The sequence below is a fragment of the Mytilus californianus genome, unplaced genomic scaffold, assembly GCF_021869535.1.
Source record: "Mytilus californianus isolate M0D057914Y unplaced genomic scaffold, xbMytCali1.0.p SCAF_1, whole genome shotgun sequence".
In the NCBI taxonomy this organism is placed as follows: Eukaryota; Metazoa; Mollusca; class Bivalvia; order Mytilida; family Mytilidae; genus Mytilus; species Mytilus californianus.
Window position 1 is genome coordinate 127,751,392 of NW_026262581.1, and position 27,488 is coordinate 127,778,879.

The 27,488-nt window shown below is 32.4% G+C and overlaps 1 protein-coding gene across 1 annotated transcript; it reads right to left on the reverse strand.

The window, feature by feature from the left end:
- Positions 1-9,961: 9,961 nt before the first annotated feature.
- LOC127733841 (N-acetyltransferase ESCO2-like) lies at positions 9,962-27,143 on the reverse strand. The gene is made up of 10 exons (XM_052243252.1): positions 27,058-27,143; positions 24,769-25,095; positions 23,192-24,007; positions 20,781-20,853; positions 19,299-19,430; positions 17,131-17,226; positions 15,410-15,487; positions 14,832-14,897; positions 11,834-12,009; positions 9,962-11,431 (listed from the first exon to the last, which is right to left on the reverse strand). The coding sequence occupies exons 1-10, from the start codon at positions 27,123-27,125 to the stop codon at positions 11,302-11,304; spliced, it is 1,962 nt and encodes a 653-aa protein (XP_052099212.1). The 5' UTR covers positions 27,126-27,143; the 3' UTR covers positions 9,962-11,301.
- Between the last annotated feature and the right edge of the window lie 345 nt (positions 27,144-27,488).

Genomic DNA, 27,488 nt, shown 5'->3' on the forward strand with positions numbered 1-27,488 from the left:
TGATTAGGGTGATAGTTTATAGGATCGTGTTTGACGCCTTTTTTGAACGCTGGACATACACTTGCGTGACGCCAGTCATCTGGAATCTTTCCAGAGTTCAGTGATATTTGGAATATGATTGACAAAATGGTGATAGATGTCTTGCACTCTTTCAAGATTTTTCCATGGATGAGATCAGGCCCAGCTGCTTTGTTAATATTAATATTGTTTTGAAGCTTTTCTATGCCCTGTTTTCGTATTTTAATATCAGGAATCTGTGGATGTTTACTGACGCCCTTTTCAGGTATTGGGTCATCTGTTACAGGTGTGAATGCTTTTTGGAACTGTACCTGTAATATATTTGCTTATGTTTTTGAATCAGATGTAAGTGAGCCTACTCATGGGGTTTTTGATTATGTGATTTCATAGAGACTTACCACGATAACACTGCATCGATTACACTGACAACACTGCTTCTTTGGATTGTGCAAAGACTTACCCGTTTAAGACCGCATCTTTAGATTATACCGAGGACACACTTACTTGGGATTGTGCAGAGGTCTTCCCTGTTAACACAGCTTTTTGGAATTGCGCAAGGTATTACCCTGATACCACATCATCTTGGGATTGCACATAGGCTTACATTGTAAGCACATATCTTGTGATTATGTAGAGGATTACCCTGTACACACAGCATCTTGGGATTTAACAAAGGATTACCCTGTTAAAACAGAGCATCTTTGGATTGATGTGCAGAGAATTACTCTGTTATCACAATATATCGGGATCATGCAGATGATTACCTTGTTAACATAGGATCATAAGATTGTGCAGATGAATATTCTGGTAACACTGCATCTTGGGATTGCGCAGAGGCTTACCTTGATAAAACTGTACCTTGGGATTACGCAGAGAATTACCCGGTTAATACAGAATCTTTGGATAGTGCCGATGATTACCCTGTTAACACTGTATCTTGGGATTGTACAGATGATAACCCTGCTAACACATCCGATTTGGTGGTGTTACATCTTACGATCCAAATTGCAAAGAATTCCTTTAAGAGGATAAACCTCTGAACAATCCTAAAATACTGTGTTAACCTGGTAAGTCTCTGCACAATCCAAAGATGCAGTGTTATCAGGATAAACATCTGCACAATCCAAGGATGCAGTGTTAATAAGATAATCCTTTGCACAATCTTAAGATGCATTGTTAACAGGATACGCTTCTGTACAATCAAAAAATGCTGTGTTAGCAGGGTAATCCTCTGTGCAATCCACAGATACTATGTTATGAAGGTAATCCTTTGCACATACTCAAGATGCAGTGTTAACAGGATAAGCCTTTGCACAATTCCAAGATGCAGTGTTAACAGAATAATCCTCTGCATGAACCAGAGCGTCACAATCCAAAGATATTGTGTTAACAGGGTAAGCCTCGATGCAATCTCAAAATGATGTGATAACTAGTTAAGCATCTGCACAATCCCAAGCTAGTGTGTTAACAAAGTAATCATTTGCATAATCGACAGATGTTATTTTAATGGAAATTTTCTGCGCATTCTGAAGATGTTGTGTTAACAGCCACAATTTTAATCCCAAGATGTTGTGTTAACAGGTTAATCATCTGCATAATCCCAAGATGCAATGTGAACAGGGTAATCCTCTGTACAATCCACAGATGCTATTTTAGCACGACAATCCTCTGCACAACCCCAAGATGCAATGTTAACATGATAAGCTTCTGCTCAATCCCATGATGCAGTGTTAGCAGGGTAATCCTCTGCATAAACCCAAGACGCAGTGTTAACAGGATAAGCCTCTGTACAATAAAAAAAATGCTGTGTTAGCAAGGTAATCCTCTGCACAATCCACAGATGCTGTGTTCGCATGGAAACTTCAACACAAATTCGAGATGATGTGTTAACAGGATAAGCATCTGCAAAATCCCAAGATGTCGTGATAACATGATAGTCTTCTGCACATACCAAAGATGCTGTGTTAACAGGATAATCAGTCATTTGCACAATCTCAAGGAGCTGAGTTAACAGGGTAATCCTCTGCACAATCCCAAAATACAAAGGTTATGGGGTATCCATCCATGACACAAAATCAGCAGTGTTCTCCCCACAAACTTTATATAGCATCCTGGTAAACAGGGACTTTTAAAGTACCATCTTATTTCTAGAAATTATAGCATCACATTCATAACACAATCTATAAATTAATAATCTCAGATAGGATCACATTCTAGCAATACAGCATCAAATTACCATGATGGTAAAAGGCCCTGGGGAGAACACTGATCAGTACATGCACAACAACAAAAAAACACAAAAAGCAAAAGAACTGCGCTTTTATTGCTGTTCCAGTCTCTAAGACACAGTGAGGCCTACAACACGGAGCAATAAACTCTCACCTCACTGCAAGATTAAGGTGGCCCCTAGCACCGGTTTGAGCGGCTTATCCTTTTAACTCAGTATCTTGGGATTGTGCAGAGGCTTTTTATGTTAACATCTTGGGATTGAGGATAGCATAACCATTTCAAGTCTACACTTTATGAATTGGTTTCCTTGTTTTAAATTTTTCTTGAAAGGTAGTCATCAGAAGAGGAGTTATAGTTAAAAAAATGACCGTTAAGGATTTCACCAATTCTTGCAAACTTCCTGATTTCGGACACACATTTTGATTGTTTTTGATAGCTTACCTACACCATATCTTCATATAAAATTTAACTTCTGGTTTCTTGTGTTGCTTTCCCCTGCTAGTGCTTCATGTTAGGCTAGCCTATGTTTTTTCCACTACAATCTATCCTGATTGTTTATTATGGTTTTTTGTAACTTGGTATCTTTGAACATTTCGACTCTATGACAGCATGTAAAAAATTATCTGTTGCACAGGTCCAGTGACTGATTAACATTTAGTGGCATGCAAAATTGAATTCAAGGAATTTTATCTTAATAAAAGAAGAGTTCTTATGTCCCCCACTTGCACATATTTCATTGGCCCAAGTGCAATAATTAAAAAAAATCTTTTTTTAAATTTTTTAATAAATTTTAATATTTTGTTAAACAAGAGTGCACACACTGAAATGTCTCGCCTTCTTTACTAATCATTGATACTATGTTGATAGTCCTAAATATAAAGCTTTACTACAACTATCACATAAACTTAACATGATCCAAGAAAATGAGGTCAAGGTCATATACACCAAACAAGAAATACATGTACACCTTACAATCATTCAATACACTTAATATAGTAGACCTATTGCTTATTGTTTCTAAGAAACAGACTTAACCAAGAAAACTAAACATTGACCAATAAACCATGAAAATGAGGTCAAGGTCAGATGAACCATGACAGGCAGACATGTACAGCTTACATCCTTCCATGCAACAAATATTATAGTTGACCTATTGCTTATAGTTTAAGAAAAACAGACCAAAACACAAAAACTTAACACTGAGCAATGAACCGTGAAAATGAGGTCAAGGTCAAATAAAACCTACGAGACTGACATGTACATCATAAAATATTTCCATACACCAAATATAGTTGACCTATTGCATATAGTATTAGAAAACAAGAGGCTCTCAAGAGCCTGAATCGCTCACCTGTATTTCAGAGGAGAAGATTTTTATATGTTAGCAAACTTGATGAACAAATTGTGTAAAATTGCCTTGAAAGGGCAATAACTCCTTAAGGGGTCAATTGACAATTTTGGTCATATTAACTTTTTTGTAGATCTTACTTTGCTGAACATTATTGCTGCTTACAGTTTATATATATCTATAATAATATTCAAAATAATAACAAAAAACTGCAAAATTTTGTTAAAACTACCAATTCGGTGGCAGCAACCCAACAATGGGTTGTTCGATTCGTCTGAAAATTTCAGAGCTGATAGATTTTGACCAATTGAACAATTTTACCCCATGTCAGATTTGCTCTAAAAGCTTAAGTTTTTGAGATATAAGCCAAAAACTGCTTTTGACCCCTATGTTCTATTTTTAGCCAGGGTGGCCATGTTTGTCGATGGATCAAAACTTCGGATACAATTTATAAACTAGATACCCTAAGGAACATTTAGTTAAAGTTTGAAGGTATTTGGCCCAGTAGTTTCAGAGGAGAAGATTTTTAAATGTTAGCAAACTTGATGAACAAATTGTGTAAAAGGGCAATAACTCCTTAAGGGGTCAATTGACAATTATGGTCATATTAACGTTTTTGTAGATCTTACTTTGCTGAACATTATTGCTGCTTACAGTTTATATATATCTATAATAATATTCAAAATAATAACAAAAAACTGCAAAATTTTGTTAAAACTACCAATTCGGTGGCAGCAACCCAACAATGGGTTGTTCGATTCGTCTGAAAATTTCAGAGCTGATAGATTTTGACCAATTGAACAATTTTACCCCATGTCAGATTTGCTCTAAAAGCTTAAGTTTTTGAGATATAAGCCAAAAACTGCTTTTGACCCCTATGTTCTATTTTTAGCCAGGGTGGCCATGTTTGTCGATGGATCAAAACTTCGGATACAATTTATAAACTAGATACCCCAAGGAACATTTAGTTAAAGTTTGAAGGTATTTGGCCCAGTAGTTTCAGAGGAGAAGATTTTTAAATGTTAGCAAACTTGATGAACAAATTGTGTAAAAGGGCAATAACTCCTTAAGGGGTCAATTGACAATTATGGTCATATTAACTTTTTTGTAGATCTTACTTTGCTGAACATTATTGCTGCTTACAGTTTATATATATCTATAATAATATTCAAAATAATAACAAAAAACTGCAAAATTTTGTTAAAACTACCAATTCGGTGGCAGCAACCCAACAATGGGTTGTTCGATTCGTCTGAAAATTTCAGAGCTGATAGATTTTGACCAATTGAACAATTTTACCCCATGTCAGATTTGCTCTAAAAGCTTAAGTTTTTGAGATACAAGCCAAAAACTGCTTTTGACCCCTATGTTCTATTTTTAGCCAGGGTGGCCATGTTTGTCGATGGATCAAAACTTCGGATACAATTTATAAACTAGATACCCTAAGGAACATTTAGTTAAAGTTTGAAGGTATTTGGCCCAGTAGTTTCAGTGGAGAAGATTTTTAAATGTTAGCAAACTTGATGAACAAATTGTGTAAAAGGGCAATAACTCCTTAAGGGGTCAATTGACAATTATGGTCATATAACTTTTTTGTAGATCTTACTTTGCTGAACATTATTGCTGCTTACAGTTTATATATATCTATAATAATATTCAAAATAATAACAAAAAACTGCAAAATTTTGTTAAAACTACCAATTCGGTGGCAGCAACCCAACAATGGGTTGTTCGATTCGTCTGAAAATTTCAGAGCTGATAGATTTTGACCAATTGAACAATTTTACCCCATGTCAGATTTGCTCTAAAAGCTTAAGTTTTTGAGATATAAGCCAAAAACTGCTTTTGACCCCTATGTTCTATTTTTAGCCAGGGTGGCCATGTTTGTCGATGGATCAAAACTTCGGATACAATTTATAAACTAGATACCCTAAGGAACATTTAGTTAAAGTTTGAAGGTATTTGGCCCAGTAGTTTCAGAGGAGAAGATTTTTAAATGTTAGCAAACTTGATGAACAAATTGTGTAAAAGGGCAATAACTCCTTAAGGGGTCAATTGACAATTATGGCCATATTAACTTTTTTGTAGATCTTACTTTGCTGAACATTATTGCTGCTTACAGTTTATATATATCTATTTTTGAAATAGTTTACGACGACGACGGATGCCAAGTGATGGCATAAGCTCACATGGGGCCCTTCGAGCCCCGGTGAGCTAAAAAGACCAAAACTCAAAAACTTAACTTTGACCACTGAACCATGAAAATGAGGTCAAGGTCAGATGACACCTGCCAGCTAGACATGTACACCTTACAATCATTCCATACACCAAATATAGTAGACCTATGCATACAGTATAAGAAAAACAGACCAAAACACAAAAAAAAACATTCTTGGTATAAACCTTTGATGTAAATTTCACAAATATCTGGCAAGAATTGAACACTTGAGAGCACTTAAAATGCAATTTTACATATAATTTATATTCCTAAGGAGCATAACTCCTTTAAAAAAAGTTAATCGACACTGTTTTTTGAAATTGTCTTGAGATATTGGAGATATAAACCGTTGGTATAAATTTCATAAAAATCTGGCCACATTTGTAGATGTGAGAGCACCTCGATAAGTAAAAGCATATGTCATGCCTCCTGTTAAGATGCAGTATAGAAAAAACAACTTGTATTTAAATGGATATCTTTTATTTTTATCAAACCATCAACAAATTCCTACAAAAAATTAACAAACATATAGCTAATACAATCAGCATTTTTCCTTACAACAAATAGTAACAAAACAAACAAGTTCCAATTATATAATATAACTGAATTGAAGCGAGACAAATATCAGGTACTGAAAACATTTAAATAGCAGAATGACAACTTTATATCCTGTAGAAAAAACTCTGCAAGTTTGGTTGAATTCTGTGCAGCTGATTTCAAGGAGGTGTGCATTACAAAGTGTGACAGCTGGAAGCTCTCATCTGACAGAATAACTGATTATAATGAAATTCTTTGTATTTGTCTTAAGGATGTATTCTTCTGAGGTTTCAGTCTCGTTCTGAATTATTTCCAAAACATGTGATACAAGTGGAAAATATCAATGAATATAAAAAATATTATAGTCAAACTAAACTCTGTTAAAAAATTGTGTCATTACAATAAGTAGTTTTTGAGTAATGAAATTTTCAAATTTTATAACCAATCTGGTAAATGTCATCAGCCAAAATGCTGAGAAAATAGGTGTGGGTACAAAGAAATAATTTATATATATATGTACATCCCATATCAATTTTTTCCTTTCGAAATTCGTAGATATGTATTTTTTCAATCATATATAACAAAGAAGTTGAAATAATATGCTTTTTGTTCTAAAAAAATGAGAATAATCCCAAATTAACAAAATTGTCAGCATGGTCAATTTGACACAAAAAAGCAACAAAATGTTATAAAACTTTCTTATATTAACACCTACCTATATTCTTTTAAGTTAAATTTATTCAGATTGGTCCACTTCATCTTGAGTAAAAGTATGAAAAAAAGTTTAATTGTGAAATAGTGATTTTTTTTTTCATGATAATAATGGGTACTTTCAAATGGCTGTAGCAAAAAAAAAAAAGAAGTGCACCACCATATGATTTTTACTTCATCAGTTACTTTCTTACAGTCATATAAACCCAAAAATCAGGTTAAGAAAAAAAGTTCTAGAAATTTTTGGCTCTTCAGAGGTGTACATCCTTAATATAATTAAATTTCTTTCAGGATTTAAGAGATTATTGAATAATAAAAAATATTAAATTATTTCTTGGCTTTGTTTTATCATGAATTTTCCAGTTGTACATCAGAACACTACACACTTAATTTATTTCATTATCTATTATTTAATTTTTATTAAATAAATCAAGGGTACTTAATTTCTTTAAAACATTATATCATCACTTTTTTTTTATATGTAAAATAAATACTTTACTGTAAATAAGTATAAGTATTTAATCATTTGACATTAGTCATTTCATTTATTTTTGTGATATCTACCACTAAATTTTTCAGACCAACAGGAGTGGAAATTGTTGTACTGAACTTTAAATTACTATAAAATAGAAGAAACAACAGAGGTAATATCTTGATTCTCAAAAGCAGAGTTTGGCTAAAAATGGAAAGAAATGAGGACTGACATTAATAGAAAAGGATTTAAATTTGAATAACAAACAGCGAGAATCTTCATCATTCTGCACATTTAAAGTTATCAGGCAATATAATGCACTTATATTATTTCATAGATTTCATTATTTTGACATAATAAACAGTTAGGTTAGAGACATCATGCAAAATGATTTCTAAAACAATGTACAAAAACTTTACAACAAAATTATCATGAAAAATTATATAAAACTTTTACTATCACAAGCACTGTAGTACCAAAAACACCAAATCTTTTCAATGCCAGTGTGAGTCATTTTTTATATATACATGTACTATAAATTACCTCCAGCCAGGGAAGTCAATTTAAGCTGTCAAACAGCAAATATTACACTGTAGGAGCATTGAATTGGCAGAGTACCGGTACATTTTTGTGGACGAAAAAATTAATTAAAACATTTTGTTACAGAAAAAAAAGTTAGTTATAGTTTGCTTGCTGAATCAAACATAAATTGACTGTAACAACCAAAACCTACTGTCTATTGTTGATGACCTTTGTTGACCTCTTGATGTCTTCTTCTGTTGTTAGGATGCTGTCTCATTAACATATACCCCACATCTCTTTTTATTCACATTAAAAAAAGTCAGATTAAACAAATCATCACTGTCACATTAATATCATTAATGTTTGACAGCTGTTGCGAATTAGTGGCAGTTGTTCTAACCTGTATGGATTTGTTTTTTAGTTAAGTAAAAGTACACTGAATTATCTCCCTTTAATAAGTAAACAGCTACCAAGTGTTTACTTTTACAAAAGTTTATATAAATATGACAGGGGTTCAAATTTGCTTTAAATAATGAAAGGTCCATGAACATTTAAAATTTTAAGTAAAGGGTCCTCTATAAGAAATCAATGATCGTGTATCAAGCATTAGTGTAAAGAATGGTAGGTCCTTGACTTTTGTAATTTAAAAATGAAAAGTCCTCTCCTAGAAAAGACAGGTCCCGGACCTCGGACCCACACTTCTTGTATGAACTGCATCAAACTATACTATTGTGAACTTGTGCTTTCAGTTTACCAGTAATTGTATACATATTTTATAAAATGGTGAATATAGAAGAGCACAAAAGTATTTAAGAGGATTATGATTTATTAAAAATAATAAAGTTGTTTATAATTTTAAACAAGTTTCAGTAAAAAAGGCAGAACAAACACCTGATAAACCCTTATTCTGCTTGTAAAATAACTGTCATTTAAATCAAGATCAATGATAATACTTTTCTTATCTGGGCTGTTCCATAAAAACATACATGGTACTCAGAGAATTTTTTGGTAAAATAAGTGAGTCTATAGAGGAAATTTCTGAATTTTTATTACATTTTCACTTTACAAAATAGTCTTTTATCAATCATCTATATTAATGCTTCCCTGGGTCCCATATATAATTTTTATGGATCTGCCCAAAATCAGGTATTCAGAAAGTAGATTATTTTCCTGTTCTTTGTCAAGATACATATATTAACATACATGCTTTTCTTTTAAAGTTGTTAAATGAATGCAAGATATATTCACATCCTCCAATTGTAAAATAGCCTTCACTCTTATAGGGAACAAATGTACTTTTTTTCAGGATTTACCTTTAGATGAATTTGGCGATCTGTTTTTAGTTAAGGTGCATATTAAATGTTTTATTTATTGGATATCAAAACTTGAATTATCATGTAAAATGTGCAAATATACATATTTTATCTTCAACACCGTTCATTAAATTTTCAAAATTGAAATTTATATCATGTAAAATCTTGTCTACTATAATCAGTGCTAGACCCTCATGGGTAATCACTTTCATTAAACACCCCCGAAGTCGTAGAAGTAGACTATACTATTACAAAGAGGTTTAAGAATCGTGACAGCACACAAGGGTCTTGCATGATAGGTATAGAAGCAAGGTGAAAGTAATCTTTGAGTCAAAAAAATATGATTGAAGCTCTGTTACTTTGGAATGAAAACTATTGGAAATGTTCAAGATAGCAAGAAAAATCCTTTAAATAACAAAATTTGGTCAAAGTGTGAAAATGTGGATGGACAATGGCATACAGTATGTTTATGATTCACAACAATATATTTCACTTGCTTTGCAGTAACATCAACAACCTACTGCATATTTATGCATACAGGAGTGGATATCTGTTTTTGAGTACCTGACTGGATCACACATGTTTACAGTAAACATTATTACATCAAATTTATTATTTCATGACTAAAAAGATATAGACCTCACAATATATAAGAAATAATATACAAGTGATCAGATTTCAAAATAATCACATTTAAAATACCAATGGTAAATTACAAGTATTTGAAAAAAAAAGATAAAATAACAGAGTTTCAGTGTTGCAAATATTTCATCTGTCCAAGGCCAATAACTTGATTTTTTTTAAAATTTGCCTTGGTTCTTTAAAACCTTTTATAAATATCTAAGAAGAAATGTAGGCTTTTTAAATAGATTAGACCGTTGGTTTTCCCATTTGAATGGTTTTACACTAGCTATTTTTGGGGCTCTTTATAGCTTGCTGTTCGGTGTGAGCCAAGGCTCTGTGTTGAAGGCTGTACCTTGACCTATAATGGTTTACTTTTATAAATTGTTACTTGGATGGAGAGTTGTCTCATTGGCACTCATACCACATCTTCCTATATCTATTGAAAGCTTAAAAATTTCCCAATTGAGGGGTGCTGTCCTAAAAAGCCAAATTAAAGGATGTTAATGCAACTGCATACCAAATATCAAAGGTCTCGTATACATTGTGTATAAAGTACTATACATATACCTTACCAGAGAACTTAACTTTGAACAATATCAAAATTCCAGAACCACTGAAGCATGACTTGGAGGACTCATCTCCCTGAAACTGAAGTGCATGTATGTTAATACACCAGTATACCACAAATTGTTTTTATCACCTGTCCACTGATACTGACATTATCAGGGAGTACACAACAAAGGAAATATGTACAAATTACTGATAAAATAGTATACCAAACATTGGTGATGCATCATTCAAGTACTAAATCTGAATAAAACATTCAGAAAACTTAATATTACCCACTCACAAATATCTGTGAAAATATGCAAATTTTATAATTTTTGGTAAAAAATTTGAATTATGCTATCTTTTAACAGTCAAATCGCCAGGAATAATCATCAAGATCTTACAATTTAATCTTTACACATACTTATCAATAATAATTACTAAAAAATCAGGAATACTATAATTTTCTAAGCAAAATTGGGCACTTGGCACACCTCCTCTTTCATTTTGTCTTTGCAGCATTGATACTTGTATTAATCAATATAACATAAATACAATAATCTCCAATGTTAAAACTTATCATGCTTAACAATTTATAAAGATCACAGTAAAACTACTCTACATACATGGTTATAGACTAGAAACAATATATTGATAGTCTCTATTGTTATTTCATTCAAATTTTCCCTGTATAAAGTGACTACAGTTGACTGTTTCTTGTATAATCAAAGTGTAATCGTCTCTAATAATCTGTACCAGATTATCCATACTTATAAACCAAGAAGTCTGTCATTCCTGTATATTTACTGGCAAACATTTTTCCATCACCTGTTGGATCAGAAAATGCAACTTGACTCTTCTCAATATATGCACCATACTGAAACCATTGTCTGAAATGTTAAAGGTTATAAAGATATAATTAAGGGAAAAAAGGTTCTTTCTTTAATGTAGTGAAGATAGTCTCTAGCACTGAAATTTTTTTATTCAAGTGAATAGCAGTCCATAATGAAGTATTGGGATAGTGAATTATAAATGCCAAGTTTATAAAAGTTTGAAGATGCAAGGCAAATTACATTTCTGTTATTGTAAATTTACATTATATATTTTAATATTACACCTTTACAACTTAATCATACATATTAACAAATCAAAAAGCTATTCATTATACGAACTGGGAAGTAATTATTGCATTTATTAATTTTTTGTATTGTTTAAAGTGTTAGTTGAGCTCCGTGTACTGTGTTGTGTTTACCAATCAAGGGTATATCAAAAGGAAATATTTGTTTTTCTACCTAACAGCATCTAACAATTTGGAAGCTATTCCTCTCCGTCTTTGTTGTCCAAATACCCAGATCCTACTGATTCCAACAGCAGCTGGTTCAGGATCAGAATTACAATACCATGGTCTGTGTCCAGGCTGAGGGATGTCTGATTGGGAAGGTTGACTCTCAGGGATCACTCTGTAACCCTACAAAGTAGTATCAATGGTTAATATATCTGGATCTGTTTTTAACTTCAAACTTAATTTCTTTACCATTTTGTACTACAATTTAAGACTTCAATGGAACTGACTTCTATTACCATGAAGCAAAAGCTGTTTTCAATTAAAAGTGAGATATTTATACTGATCTGCAATGACTTAAAGTTGTATTTCATTTGTGCAGCTTTTATCTTCCTTTAAAAAAGTCCTAAAAAACTCACATTCTGCAATACTGGGATTGTTTAAAAGGACATCGGAGTCTACAGCTGAGGTCGACTCACTTGTCAAATGAAATCTGTCAAGGGCACATGTCCAAGCACATACAATTAATTTATATACAATGCATTTTAACCAACATGTATCATGCATAATTTTTGAGTTACACACTTAATCCAAAATCGTAAATGTCCAACTGAAACGAGGTTTAGGCCATATGATAATTGTCAAAGGGACATGTATTCTTAACAAATTGTATTATCAAAAATTGAAGACTTATGCACAGTAATGGTGATTTAACCTGGAGAGTAGAGCATGAAGAGGTCAAGGTTTGGTGATTATTTGCTGACATGGTCTCATCATGAGCATCCTCAAGACAAACTTTTGTCATTATAGGTGAAAGTATGGACAAAATTATTGTCGAGCCTGTCGCAAAAGCAAGACATTAGCGATCACAGATCATTGGCGGTGTCAACATTTAGGTTCAGTTTGTGGTTAATTTTTAGGCATCAATACCTTTGTCAAACTTTCATGGAATTTTATTAAATTTGGACAGAATCTTGTTTATGACCAGAAGACTATCCAGAGCAAAATTTTGAAAATATTTATTTTTACTTTTCCGTATTTTACTGATATATGTACTTATTTTTCTACAGTTATCATTCAGATTTAGTCTGAGGTTAAAGTTTATCACTCATCAATAATTTTGTCAAACCTTAAGGGAATTTTAAGAAATTTGGGCAGAAGCTTGTTTATGACCAAAAGACAGTATCTAGAGCAAAATTTTGAAAATATTTATTTTCATTTTTCCGTACTTTACTGATAAATGGACTTAGCCTTTTGACAGTTAACACTCAGTCTCAGTCTGAGGTTAAAGTTTTTCAGTCATCAATAAATTTGTCAAAACTTCATGGAATTTATGAAATTTGGAGAGAAGCTTAGCTATGACCAAAATACAATATTCAGAGCAAAACTTTATTTTCATTTTTTCTTATCTTACAGATATATAGACTTAGTTTTATTTTACAGTTAACAAGTAGATAGAGTCTGGGGTTTAAGGTTTGTCACTCTTTAATAACTACTTTGTCAAACCTTCATAGAATTTCATGAAACTTTGGCAGAAGCATTTTTATGATTAAGACAATTTCTGAAGCAAACTTTTGAAAATATATATTTTTCATTTTCAGCACTTTTCTGATAGATGGACTTAGTTTTTTACAGTTAACATTTACAGACAGTCTGGGATTACATTTTTTTTCAAATGATAAATTTGTAAACCTTCATGGATTGTTTTAAAACTTGGACAGAAGCTAATCTGCAAGACCAGAAAATAGCATCTAAAGAAAAAATTTGATTTTTTTTTTTAAATTCTGTATTTTACTGATAAATGGACTCATTTTTTAAGTCAACATCAAGGGTCCAGAAACGGTCATATTTGCCAGTCATGTCCTAAACTGAAAGCTATATGTCCTAAACGACTAATTGGGATTTAGGACATATTTAATATTTTTAACAGAAATAATTTCGGTCATTTCATTGACTCAATGTTTGAAATCAGGTTTCTTAATCGCCATTTTGCACTTGTGATCACATTTTTTTGTTTATAATCCCTTTCCTGTAATAAAACTGCCACTCCAGTATAGTTTGATAATCATGAGGGTCCTCCTAATAACTATATCAATGCCTCTGGGAGAAACATTGGCTAATGATTGCTAATTACTTTTTACCTGTGTTTTTAATTCACACCTGACATTGATCACAAGCTCAGAAATTATAATATCTTAAAGAAATTAAAATTCCCTGACAAGTGTATTCATTATTTAATTACTTTTCAGCAAAGACAGTCATCAATTCAGATTTAAAAATTAAACCTTATTTTAATATATGTAGAAAAATTTTTCAGGAGTAACACATGTGCTTTATTTACTATGTTATACGCATGCGTGAAATTGTCTTCAGCAAATTAAATATTTAATTGTAAAATGCAAATTGATTCCATGCTAAATTAAACGAGTGCAACTATTATTTGTTATATTCAAACACTTTTAAAGGTAATAAAATTAAAAAGCCGGTGATTTCCTGTCAATTTGATAAACAAAACAAATCCCGAAAATGAATATGGAATTATTTGTACTTTTAATATTATCGCAAAACTTCCGGTTTTAATTTCGTCAAATCGAAAGAAACGTTAGCAATGTCTGAAAAATTAACCATTTTGAGTCATTAAAATCATTTCAGTTTTAAACTGTTCTTGAAGGTTTTTAGAAAAATGGTAAGAAATTTACTCAGTAAATACGATGAAACAGCAATACAAGTTCGTTGATGCTATAAATCTAGTTTGACATCAACAATTTGAAAAGGGGCACCAACTTTTCAATCATCTCAAAATGACCGAAATTGTGTGTAAAAATTTCTGGATCCTTGGTCAACATTACACTTTTACGCTGATAGCAGCAATTGCAGGCGAGACGCAGGGTTCCCAGGACCTCTTACACATTTTTGATACTTCTATTGCCATGAGCAATAAATTAAGAATCTCTTAAGACTCATTTGAAAAGGTTCTGTTTGTCTCAAGTATTTTGAAGTCAACTTACCTGTGTAACTGGTTCAGCAATACAACACCCATCAACTTTCTTGTCTTCTGATATAAACAAGAATGCCTGTTAAAAAAATAATGAATGAAAAAGTTAGTGATTAAGTGAATCATTATTTAAAGATTTTGGTACCATATAAGTTAGAAAATAAGCTTCCACTGTTCCACTTTTAAAATTAGGTAATCAAGGAAATTGACACCCCTATAATAATAAAATTAAATTAAAAAAAACTGAAATAATGAAGGCAGATGATGAGACAGCAGGTAGCTTGAGTCTTCAAATTTAAAGTCAATAAATTAATTACCTAATGACAGAAATGACTGTTATTCAGAAGCTTGGATACATGAGAAAATTACCTACTTAAAGTACCAGGTAATGTTTGAAGCCATACTTGATTGGTAACTTTGAAGGCAGTCCAATATGGAAAATGCCACCCAAGTTTGGGACCAATTTGCAAACTGGTTTCAGAGGATAAGACTTTTGAAAAAGTTGACCATGAATGGTAAGTGATTGCATTATGGCAAAAGTTCGTATTTGTCCTCTTGGGCCAAGCAGTCTAAAAATCACAGACAGTTTACCTTATATTTTGACTTGGAGGCTAGAGAGGCTTCAGGAAACCCCATTTCTTTTCCCATTATGTTGTTGATATCTTCAATCTACAAAAAAAACATTAAATATATTTTATCAATATTTTCTCAAACTAATAATCATTCAAGCCGAAAACCAAAAAGTTGAAATAAAATTCTGAATAACTGATGATGCTTAGTTTTATGTCTTTTTATATTCATACTGCAAAAAATATACCATTTCTTTTGTTAACATATAAAGAACAAAAATATAGGTAAAAGAAATGGTACACTTTTCAGTCTTATTATACATTAAATATTTTCAGATCTCATTTATCTGATCATGCTGATATAATCTTAATCCATTAATTACAAACCATCCTTGCTATTTTGTTTAAAACATTTACATGAGATATACAATCATGATACAATGTTAGGAAAAATCATACAAAATCTTTTTTTTTTATTTTAACATGCTGAGTATAACCCATTGCCTGTAAAGATGTTAAGACTAGATTCATATTTTTGGACTAACTTCTTGATAAAAAAAAAGTTTTGGTGAAAATTTTCCTGAAATCAACTTTTTTGCATGGAAATCTCTTTATGTTTTCACTGTCAAATATTTAAATGTCTTAAAAGTCTATGTAGAAGTTTAAAAATATATTATCTGTCTGAAGAGTAACTGATAAACATTTTCTACAGAGAAAATATCATTGACCTATCACAAGTAGTTCCTATCAAACTAAATTAAGCAGAAAACATAACATTGAAAATTGCTTATTAATAGAAAGTCACTGGACCATAACCTTGGAGCAGAGCCTTGAAATAGTTGTCAAACTGATGTGAACTGATAGTAATGCAACTTTATAGAAAATATCATTGGTCTATCACAAGTAGTTCCTATCAAACTTACTTAAGCAGAAAACTTAACGATGAAAATTGCTATTTAATTCAAAGTCACTGGACCATGACCTAGGGGACAGGGCCATGAAATAGTTGTCAAATTGATATGTACTGATAGTAATGCAACTTCATACAAAATATCACTGGCCATTGTTTTTATCAAACTAACTTAAGCAGACAACTTAACAATTGTTGACGCCACCGCTGCCGGAAAAGCAATACCCATGTCTAAAATAACTTTGATTGGTTCTTAAAAACTTTTTATAAATTTCTTAAGAGCACTTACAATTGCAATTTTCCATATAATTAATATTTCCAAGGGGCTTAACTCTTTTCAAAATAGTTGATTGGCACTGATTTAAAAACATGTCCATTACATTGCTGATCTAAACCTTTGAAAATAATTTCATAAATATTTCGAAAGAATTATCCATGTGAAAGCCCTTTCAACGCAATTTGACATATTAATATATATTTCTAAGGAGCATTACTCTTTTAAAAATAGTTGATTGATATGGATTTTCAACTTGTTCAAAACTTTGCTAATATAAACCGGTGATAAAAAATTGATAAACTCTGGCAAGAAATGTACACATGAGAGTACTTACAAGAAGGGACAAACGGACAGACACTAGGTATTTCTATGTCTGTCACAACACATCGCGCAGGGGACAAATAAGATTCTATTATAGGTGCATTAGCATGACTAAACAAGTTACGAATGTACCTTCTCCTTTCTAAAAATAATTTATTTTTCTTTACTAATTTGTTTTGTTTAACAATTGTGATCTGTTTGCAATGATATCCTGAAAGTAAAATAATTTACTTACTTTCTTAACAGCATACTTTGGATCATCATGTACCACCATTACAATCCTACTACAATCTTCTGCGAATTCTTGTACAACTCTTTCTTTCTTCCAACCCTTTTCAATAAATAATGTAACAAAATCTATATGTAATAAATATTTAATTTTTTATAGACTAAGCAGGGTTTCAACTAGGATTTTGAGGGCTTTAGTCACTTCCACATGAGATGAAAACCAACCTTATTTTGGGTACCAGCAAGGGACCAAGGACGTATAATACTAGCTATACATCTTTGAAGGACTTAGGCATGATAGGCAGTTATTGCATGAATTGACTGAGATGATGCTTAAATATGAAGATTAGAACAAGGATCCGGAAATCTTGTTTGCAATTTCACTTTAGTTATTTTCAGGGGACATTCCTGATCAACAAAGGTTGATAAATGAAATTGTAACGACTATTTGATTGCATAATCATTATCACTGTAAAAACGTTTAAATCGATATTTGAAATTCATTTCTATAAACTTGGAACCAAGGATTTCAACAAATTTTTGTTGGAACGGTTCTAATGACTGTGTATTGTAAATTAATCAAGAATAAATCACGTATACTTTTGATTTTTAAATGAAATGAAAACGAGAAGTGACAAGAGGATAATAAATTTAGAATGAATCCGGATTCATCTACGGATTGGTTTGTGTTTAACAATAGGCAGGAAATTATAATTTTTTAAATTAAGTTGCTTAGTAAGAAATTTATAAGAATACTTTCACGTATGTGCAGTACATAGTTCAGAAAGCACCTGTTTGAATAAGAAAATATTTCTGAATGTTTTGAATAAAGTTCCATCTTTTTAATCGAAATTGTCGAAAGTTTTTGATGAAAAGTTATATAAAATGTGACGAAAAAATTTTCATATAAAGAAACTATGACAATCGAACTACAAATGTGATTGTTTTGAGAAATATTGAAAACCATTTCGTAAATGACAAGCGCTATCTTAATCAATGACACTAGGTGTCAGATAAAGCTTGTCAACTTTAAAATATACAATAACTGATTTCCAGGAAATTTTGTTGGGACACACACATATATTTAATATATCCAGAGGGAATTCCCAGAAGATATCTTACTACACATTTGCTACATGAAAAACTTCTAAGTACTTTTCACCAGAGTTCTCGAAATTTTTTTCCCCCTTTTTTAGTACTTAAAAGAAAATCTGCTGGTCCTCACTTATTTCTATTGCAAAATACCAAAATAGTGTAGGTCTTTTGCAAATTTTGCTGACCCCTTTTTTAGAACATGTAGCTATTTATTAGTAATCTACTGTTCTCCCCATGGCCTTTTAGCAGCATTATAATTGTGATGCTATGTGAAAAATGATTTCCTTATAGATGAATGTGAAGCTTGAAGCTATATGAAATGATTTCCTTATAGATGAATGTGAAGCTTGAAGCTATGTGAAATGATTTCCTTATAGGTGAATGTGAAGCTATGTGAAATGATTTCCTTATAGGTGAATGTGAAGCTATGTGAAATGATTTCCTTATAGGTGAATGTGAAGCTATGTGAAATGATTTCCTTATAGATGAATTTGAAGCTATGTTAAATGATTTCCTTATAGATGAATGTGAAGCTATGTTAAATGATTTCCTTATAGATGAATGTGAAGCTATGTGAAATGATTTCCTTATAGATGAATGTGATGCTATGTGAAATGATTTCTTTATAGATGAATGTGAAGCTATGTGAAATGATTTCCTTATAGATGAATGTGAAGCTATGTGAAATGATTTCCTTATAGATGAATGTGAAGCTATGTGAAATGATTTTCTTTATAGATGAATGTGATGCTATGTGAAATGATTTCTTTATAGATGAATGTGAAGCTTGAAGCTATATGAAATGATTTCCTTATAGATGAATGTGAAGCTTGAAGCTATGTGAAATGATTTGCTTATAGATGAATGTGATGCTATGTGAAATAATTTCCTAATAGATGAATGTGAAGCTATGTGAAATGATTTCCTTATAGATGAATGAAATGGTTTAATTTCTAGAAACAAGATGGTATCTCAAATTCCCTGTTGACCTGCAGGATGATTTATGAAATTTGTGAGGAGAAAACAGAGTAATCTTAATCTGTTCAGATAATCTTGATAGTTTTTTGCATAGTAACTTACAGGGAACTTTAAGACATTAAGGAGATCTTGATGAAACTTTTCATGTGTTGATTCATCACCTGGATCTGCATGTCTGTATACCATTCCACAAACTTCACACTGTACTGCTCCAAACTTCTTCTGTCCAGCATCCTTAAAATAACAGTTAAAAAAGTTCTCTTTCCAATAACATTTAACTTCCAAACAAAATTGTCATGACAAAGTTCTTTCTTAAATTTAGTCTAGACTAACAGGCCAAGTAGATTAAGATATATATTAGACACTCAATTTATTTACGAGTAGTGTACATCTTTTTGAACTTGTTAGTCTTTATCTTTTTTTCGTTTAGCAATGGTGATATTTGTCTTTCTCCAACTTATGGTTGTTCATTGCCACCTTTGAACTTTTCTTTTTTGCAATAAAATAATGTACCATACAATTGCTCTATTAGTTTGCTGTTTTTATTTGGAACTGTGTAAGTGCAATAACCTCAAATGACCAGTTCAAAAGTCTGCAAGGTTTTCCAATTCTAGACAGGTGAAATTTCAGACAGAGTATGTGATTGCAGTATACCAACCACTCTGTGTTTGTTAAATGATTGCAATACTATAAGTACAAGGACATGTGGGGTTTAAGTCAATGAGACAGCAACCCAACTATACAAATAACCACAAGAGACTTCGAAATATCAACATATTGTCCTTGACACTGCACACATGTATCTACATGTTCAGCACTAATTCAACCCGAATCTGAGAATAAATATACAAAATCTATCAAAGATCTTCCATTAACACCTAATTTGCTCTTTCTTCACACCCATTCTGCTTGATATATCCATAAATTGCATCTTTTGTACAATTCTTCTGACGTCTGATGGATTTTTTATGATTTATGGGCAATGGGACATCAGAGCACTGTCCAAATAGCAAACATGGAAACTTCCAACCCAGAATTATTTTACTCTACGAAATATAAATTTATACAAACGTACTTACATGTTTATTGATTGATTGATTGGTGTTTAACGTCACTTTCCGCACTATTGTGATAAATCGGGGCAGTCAGTTTTTATTGGTGGAGGAAGCTGTGGAGTACCTAGAGAGAACTAGGACCCTTGGTAGGAAAACGGACAATCCTAGTCCATTAAGATTACATGTTTAAAGCAGGGACATAATTTGTTGTTATGTGCAATAAAACGGTCTCATTTTTGTCATGGAAGACAAGAAAAATAAAATAAAGGAAGACATAAAATATAAAATAACTGTATTATGCCATAAAAATACTAACATCGTTAAGCATTCTTCTAATAATTTATATTTCCAAATCTGTATGGTTATATGTGTGAAATTGAGAATGTTGACTCTCGATGGTAGACAATGAGATTTTTATCCTATTGTTTTTTTAGTAAGAGAAGGGAAGTGGGATTGAGGTGGCATTTCCATTAGATAACTTGTCAAATATGCTTTCACATACATGTATTATTACAAATAATCAACATACCACAACCATTTGTTCTCTACTTTCTTTATCCATTCTGGTTCTAATTCTGGGTGATTGTCTTGGTGACATTCTTCTGTAATATACATGTATACATAGGTTGGAACCATTCACACAAAATTATTTTTCATCTGGCCTTAACTTTATTGCGTATATCTGAACTTTTTTCTTAATTCAAATGATGCAATATATAGCTCCTGCCCCCATGATCCTAAGGTTTTACCAAATGTTTGTGTTTTTTTATCGATTTTTTAGTGTGGAGAACAAAACATAATGTGTCTCTTTATAATCATAATATTTTTTATGTATATACAGATCCCCATTTTCTAATAAAAGCTTAACATTTACCACCGGTAATTAAAATAATCTTCAACAAGAGTGCACACGCTGAAATGTCTCGCCTTCTTTACTAATCATTGATATTATGTTGATAGTCCTAAATATAAAGCTTTATTACAACTGTCACATAAACTTAACATTAACCAAGTAAACTAAACATTGACCAATGAACCATGAAAATGAGGTCAAGGTCAGATGAACCATGCTAGGCAGGCATGTACAGCTAACAATTCTTCCATACAACAAATAGAGTTGACCTATTGCTTATAGTTTAAGAAAAACAGACCAAAACACAAAAACTTAACACTGAGCAATGAACCTTGAAAATGAGGTCAAGGTCAAATAAAACCTGCGTGACTGCCAAATAGATCATAAAATATTTCCATACACCAAATATAGTTGAACTATTGCATATAGTATAAGAAAAACAGACCAAAACACAAAAACTTAACTATAACCACTGAACCATGAAAATGAGGTCAAGGTCAGATGACACCTGCCATTTGGACATGTACACCTTACAGTCCTTCCATACAACGAATATACTAGACCTATTGCTTATAGTATCTGAGATATGGACTTGACCACCAAAACTTAACCTTGTTCATTGATCCATGAAATGAGGTCGAGGTCAAGTGAAAACTGTCTGACGGGCATGAGGACCTTGCAAGGTACGCACATACAAAATATAGTTGAACTATTGCACATAGTATTAGAAAAAAAGACCAAAACTCAAAAACTTAACTTTGACCACTGAACCATGAAAATGAGGTCAAGGTCAGATGACACCTGCCCGCTAGACATGTACACCTTACAATCATTCCATACACCAAATATAGTAGACCTATGGCATACAGTATGAGAAAAACAGACCAAAACACAAAAACTTAACTATAACCACTGAACCATGAAAATGAGGTCAAGGTCAGATGACACCTGTCAGTTGGACATGTACACCTTACAGTCCTTCCATACACCGAATATACTAGACCTATTGCTTATAGTATCTGAGATATGGACTTGACCACCAAAACTTAACCTTGTTCATTGATCCATGAAATGAGGTCGAGGTCAAGTGAAAACTGTCTGACGGGCATGAGGACCTTGCAAGGTACGCACATACCAAATATAGTTGAACTATTGCACATAGTATTAGAAAAAAAGACCAAAACTCAAAAACTTAACTTTGACCACTGAACCATGAAAATGAGGTCAAGGTCAGATGACACCTGCCCGCTAGACATGTACACCTTACAATCATTCCATACACCAAATATAGTAGACCTATGGCATACAGTATGAGAAAAACAGACCAAAACACAAAAACTTAACTATAACCACTGAACCATGAAAATGAGGTCAAGGTCAGATGACACCTGCCAGTTGGACATGTACACCTTACAGTCCTTCCATACACCGAATATACTAGACCTATTGCTTATAGTATCTGAGATATGGACTTGACCACCAAAACTTAACCTTGTTCACTGATCCATGAAATGAGGTCGAGGTCAAGTGAAAACTGTCTGACGGGCATGAGGACCTTGCAAGGTACGCACATACCAAATATAGTTATCTTATTACTTATAATAAGAGAGAATCTAACATTACAAAAAATCTGAACTTTTTTTTCAAGTAGTCACTGAACCATGAAAATGAGGTCAAGGACATTTGACATGTGACTGACGGAAACTTCGTAACATGAGGCATCCATATACAAAGTATGAAGCATCCAGACCTTCCACCTTCTAAAATATAAAGCTTTTAAGAAGTTAGCTAACGCCGCCGCCGCAGCCGCCGCCGGATCGCTATCCCTATGTCGAGCTTTCTGCGACAAAAGTCGCAGGCTCGACAAAAATGAAGCTTAAGTATACACAACTTAATAAATATGAATAGTATCCGTTAATTCCAAGTATTTTCTCCACATATAGACTATATGATGAAGGAAGACAGATTTTAGTATATTCTTAAGATAGCTGAAGTGTTTGTGTTATTCTTGGTCTTTACAGTTTCAGAAATATTTGTGTCTGCACTTGAAACAAGCTACTTTAAAAGTAAGCAATCAGTTAACAAACCTCAGCGATTTATTTGGCCCAGCTTTAACTATTGGTGAAGTGTTTGGTGTACCATTAAATATAGAGAAAAAATTATTGTTTCTTCTGACAGAGGGTCCAGAAATCTCACTTCCTGTTTCAGAAATATCATCTGTTTTGGTACTGTCTTTGAGCAAATCAGCTGACCCATCTAATGAAGCAATGTCACTGTCTTGTTGTGTCTGACTTAAACTTTTGTTCACAATTTTTCCAGGTGATTTGTTAGACACTGATCTATTTCTTGGGCTCCTTGATGGACTTTGTGTTTTTATTTGCATTAACTTTTTTGGGGTGCACTGACTAGGAGGCTCAGACAGTTTTCCGTCAAATCCAGAATCTAAACTACTGCCATCCTCTGTCAAAGAATCCTTGATAGACTCTTTGACTTGGTTGGTTCTTCTTTGTGGTGAGTCATCAAACACTTCTGTAACTTTACTTTTGTTCATAATAATATTTGAAGGACTCAGTTTAGGAAGACTGGATAAACTTCTTCTCTTTGGAAGAAATTTCAAGTTAAATCCTTTACTAATGATGACACTTCCCATGGCTTTTGATGCTGATGCAGGACTTTTAGACTTAAAAAACTTTCGTCCTGGGATCTGCTCATTAATAATATTCTGAACAGGCACAGGTGTTACAGGAGTTTTTGACTCTTTCTTGTTGGTAGCTGTCACTTTTTTGGTACTGGCAGTGGACACTTTCTTCGCAGATTTTGGTGATGACTTCTTACCACTTCTGGGTACAGCTTTCTTTCCACTTGATTTTGGTGAAATTTTATTCAACCTATTATTTCTTGTTCTGTATTAAAAATAATAAAAGTGTACAGTATCAAAGAAAATTATTATACATAAGCATTGATTAGGTATCATTATCATATAGGAACCGATTATCAGATTTTCTAAATATTATTACTGTAAAAAATCAGTACGATGAAAATTTGATTATTTATTGATCAGATTGCTCCCTACCAAACCTAAGTTAGATTGCTGACCCTAAATTTTTGTTTTACCTTTCTACAAAAATATTCAAGAAAGAGTGTTTTGTGTCATTTGAGTAGACTAAGAATCCTATTTCTGCTGGATCATTCAGTCAAATTTGTAACAAGATTAACCAAAATCAAGTGAAATGTTGTCGCAACATGGGAAATTACTTATGTACCATCCTACATGTGTGGATTACCTAACGTGCTGTGTAAATCAAGAATTCAGACTTGTAGAAAATATGTAATTTTTCAGGATTTTGACTGACTGACCCTTTTTTCATGACTAGAGGCAGGAATCGGACATATATAAATTTTTTTATTACCAGTATATAAAATGGTTAAAGTAGGGGCATTGATTCAGTCCAATATAAGAGGTATCAAATATATATGACATGTCAGGCAAGATGTCTGACAGAAATTATCACAAAATTGCCAATAGTTATATCATTTGTAAGGCAGATAAGTGTTTTAGACTAGCTATTCTTTGAGGCTATCAGGCCATTATGTTTGCTATATTATACAAATTGAAACTTTAGAATTCAATACAAAGTCATTCCTTCTGTGCCAAGCTATTTACCTATCTTTAAGGACTTCAATAGGTTCTGAATCTGAGCTCGTACTAGACAATTTGAAGACATCTTTCTTCACTTTACTGCTTGTTTTTAAGATCTTCCCTGGCACATTTTTTCTGAGTGTTAGAAATTCTTCTTCCTCTTCTCCTTCCAACTTGCTCAAAACCTTAGTTGCCGCCTTGCGTCTTCCTGGGGAATGTGGGAAGCTCTTCTTTTCCCGTCCACCATAAAATGATTTGACTGTAAACTTTGATTCATCATCACTTTCTGTAGATGATTCTCTAACCCTCTTAAGTGGTGGTGGTGTATTCTCTGTAAAGTCCAAACTTGTCCTATCAACAAAATGTTATCATTAAAATAAGAGAGCCAGAAAAAAAATATCTATCAATATACAGCAGATTTTAATAAACTGAAAACTTTCAAGTTCTAAAATTTGTAGATTACCTTCATATAAAATCATATCTTGATGAGATATAGAATACAGTTGTAAAATATTGATACATACAATACTAGGGATCAAATGATAAATGTGACCTTAGTAGAACCAAGAAATATATAGGTGACTAAAATGTTGAGGAATTATTTTTCTGAGAGAACTGCTGTCATGAATTTCATTGACACTGAAATACTATACTTGACTGTGTAGATTTATTATTGTGTAACTTTTATGATATATATTATCTTAGATAAGTACTTTGTGTGATTGATTGATGGCAGTTTATATAATGAAGTCCAAGACGCATCATTTCAAAATACATGTATGCCATCATGAAATAGTTGACTGGTATGAAATAAATGTCACACGTAAGATTATTTTGGATTATGTCCCACTTTTCTTAGCCACAACTGTAGCAGATTTTTTAAAACTTTATCTATTTGAATTATAATCATCTGCTCAGTAAACAAGAATGTGTCCATAGTACATGGATGCCCCTCTCAAACTATCATTTTCTATGTTCAGTGGACCGTAAATCTGGGGTCAAAACTCTAATTTGGCATTAAAATTAGAAAGATCATATCATAGGGAACATGTGTATTAAGTTTCAAGTTGATTGGACTTCAACTTCATAAAACACTACCTTGACCAAAAAATTTAACCCGAAGCGGGACAGACGGAAAGACGGACGGACGCAGACTGAAAAACATAATGCCCCTAAGTGGGGCATAAAAATTGTATTTTCAACTATTCATAAGATCAGATAAGTTCATAACTGATCAGAGATCGAATGGTCTCCCTTTATATATATATTAGAAAAAAGTGTGGGAAATCAATTTTCATACATGTATCTCAATACACAGATTGAACTGAATTTTATTTGATTACTTTAACAAGTAGTATTAGACACTTGATACAGTACTAAATGTGCTATACTCTCTTGAGTTTCTGTATTACATTCAGTTAGACAGTTGTGGCAATTAATCCTGACAAAGAAGATTGTGTAACCAAAAAGAAAAAGATTGTTTGGGGATTTAATCTTTGTACTACCTTCTATTTCAGAGATTTTCCAGCAAAACTAATCATGTCACAGCTTTAAACTTTAAAGCATTGGTTCAATTATATTCAGCTACTTTCTGTGGTATGAATTCTCCAAATTTTACGACTACTTTTTTTATTTGCCAATGGCAATGTTTTGCAACCACCATCTTTGACCCCAAAACAGATGAGCAGTTAAAAAAAACAATTGCTTGTGCATGAAATGGAATCACTGGTATTTCAGTATTGTTGAAACATTATGGCGATTATAAAATCAGTCAATGAAAATGTAATTTACAATTGTAGTGTCTTTTAATCAAAAGTAATATTTAATGAATTTAAGCGGTGGAATTTAGAAAAATAAATAATTAAACCAATTTATTACAATTGTAAGCCTTTATATCACACGTTCCAACACTCTGGACCAAATATCACATCATATTTAAGTGAAATTTAATCATTGTATTTATTTTTAATTCATGTTTAACTATATTGTATAGGCTTTGTTCATTGATGATAAGAGGTACTTCATGGTCACCTATAGTTGCTTACATCCATGTCATTTGGACTCTGGTGTAAAGTGGAGTCATTTGTAATCACACATCTCATAATTTTATATTATATCAAAGTGATTGCAAGACTCCTAAAGTGGAGGTATGCAAAATGAAAAGGTGATTGTAATATAGGCTCCACTCCTGGTGTGCGAGTGTAACATGTTTTTTCATGTGTTCATTTTGTATTTCAATCAATGCATTTATTTTAAATCCATGCTTCATTTATCTCATGTAATTCATGTAGTTTTTATCTGCAGTACATTTACCTTGCTGTCCTTTTTTCTGGTGACGGAGTCCATCTTCTTTTTCTGGCTTGTCTAGTATCCATTATCATAAAAACTACCAATCTGTAATTATTCTGAAATGAATTTCGAAATTAACATAACTCAACTTAATATGCATAATCAACAGAAACCTTATGTTAAATGTACATGTACCCAAGTTAGCAGATTTGAAACTAGAGGTAACAAGTGAAACTGCGAGCTACTGCTCACTGATGATACCCCCGCCCAAATATGGATAATTTTAATAGTGTAAAAATATGTAAGTGTTCGGTAAACAGGAAGTTGTTGAGTGATGAATCTGAAAACGCATCACACTGTATTAATCACTCGTAAAAACCTTGAAACCAAATTTCAAAAATCCTTGTAATGTAGTACCTGAGAACTAGAGGCTCTCAAGAGCCTGTGTCGCTCAC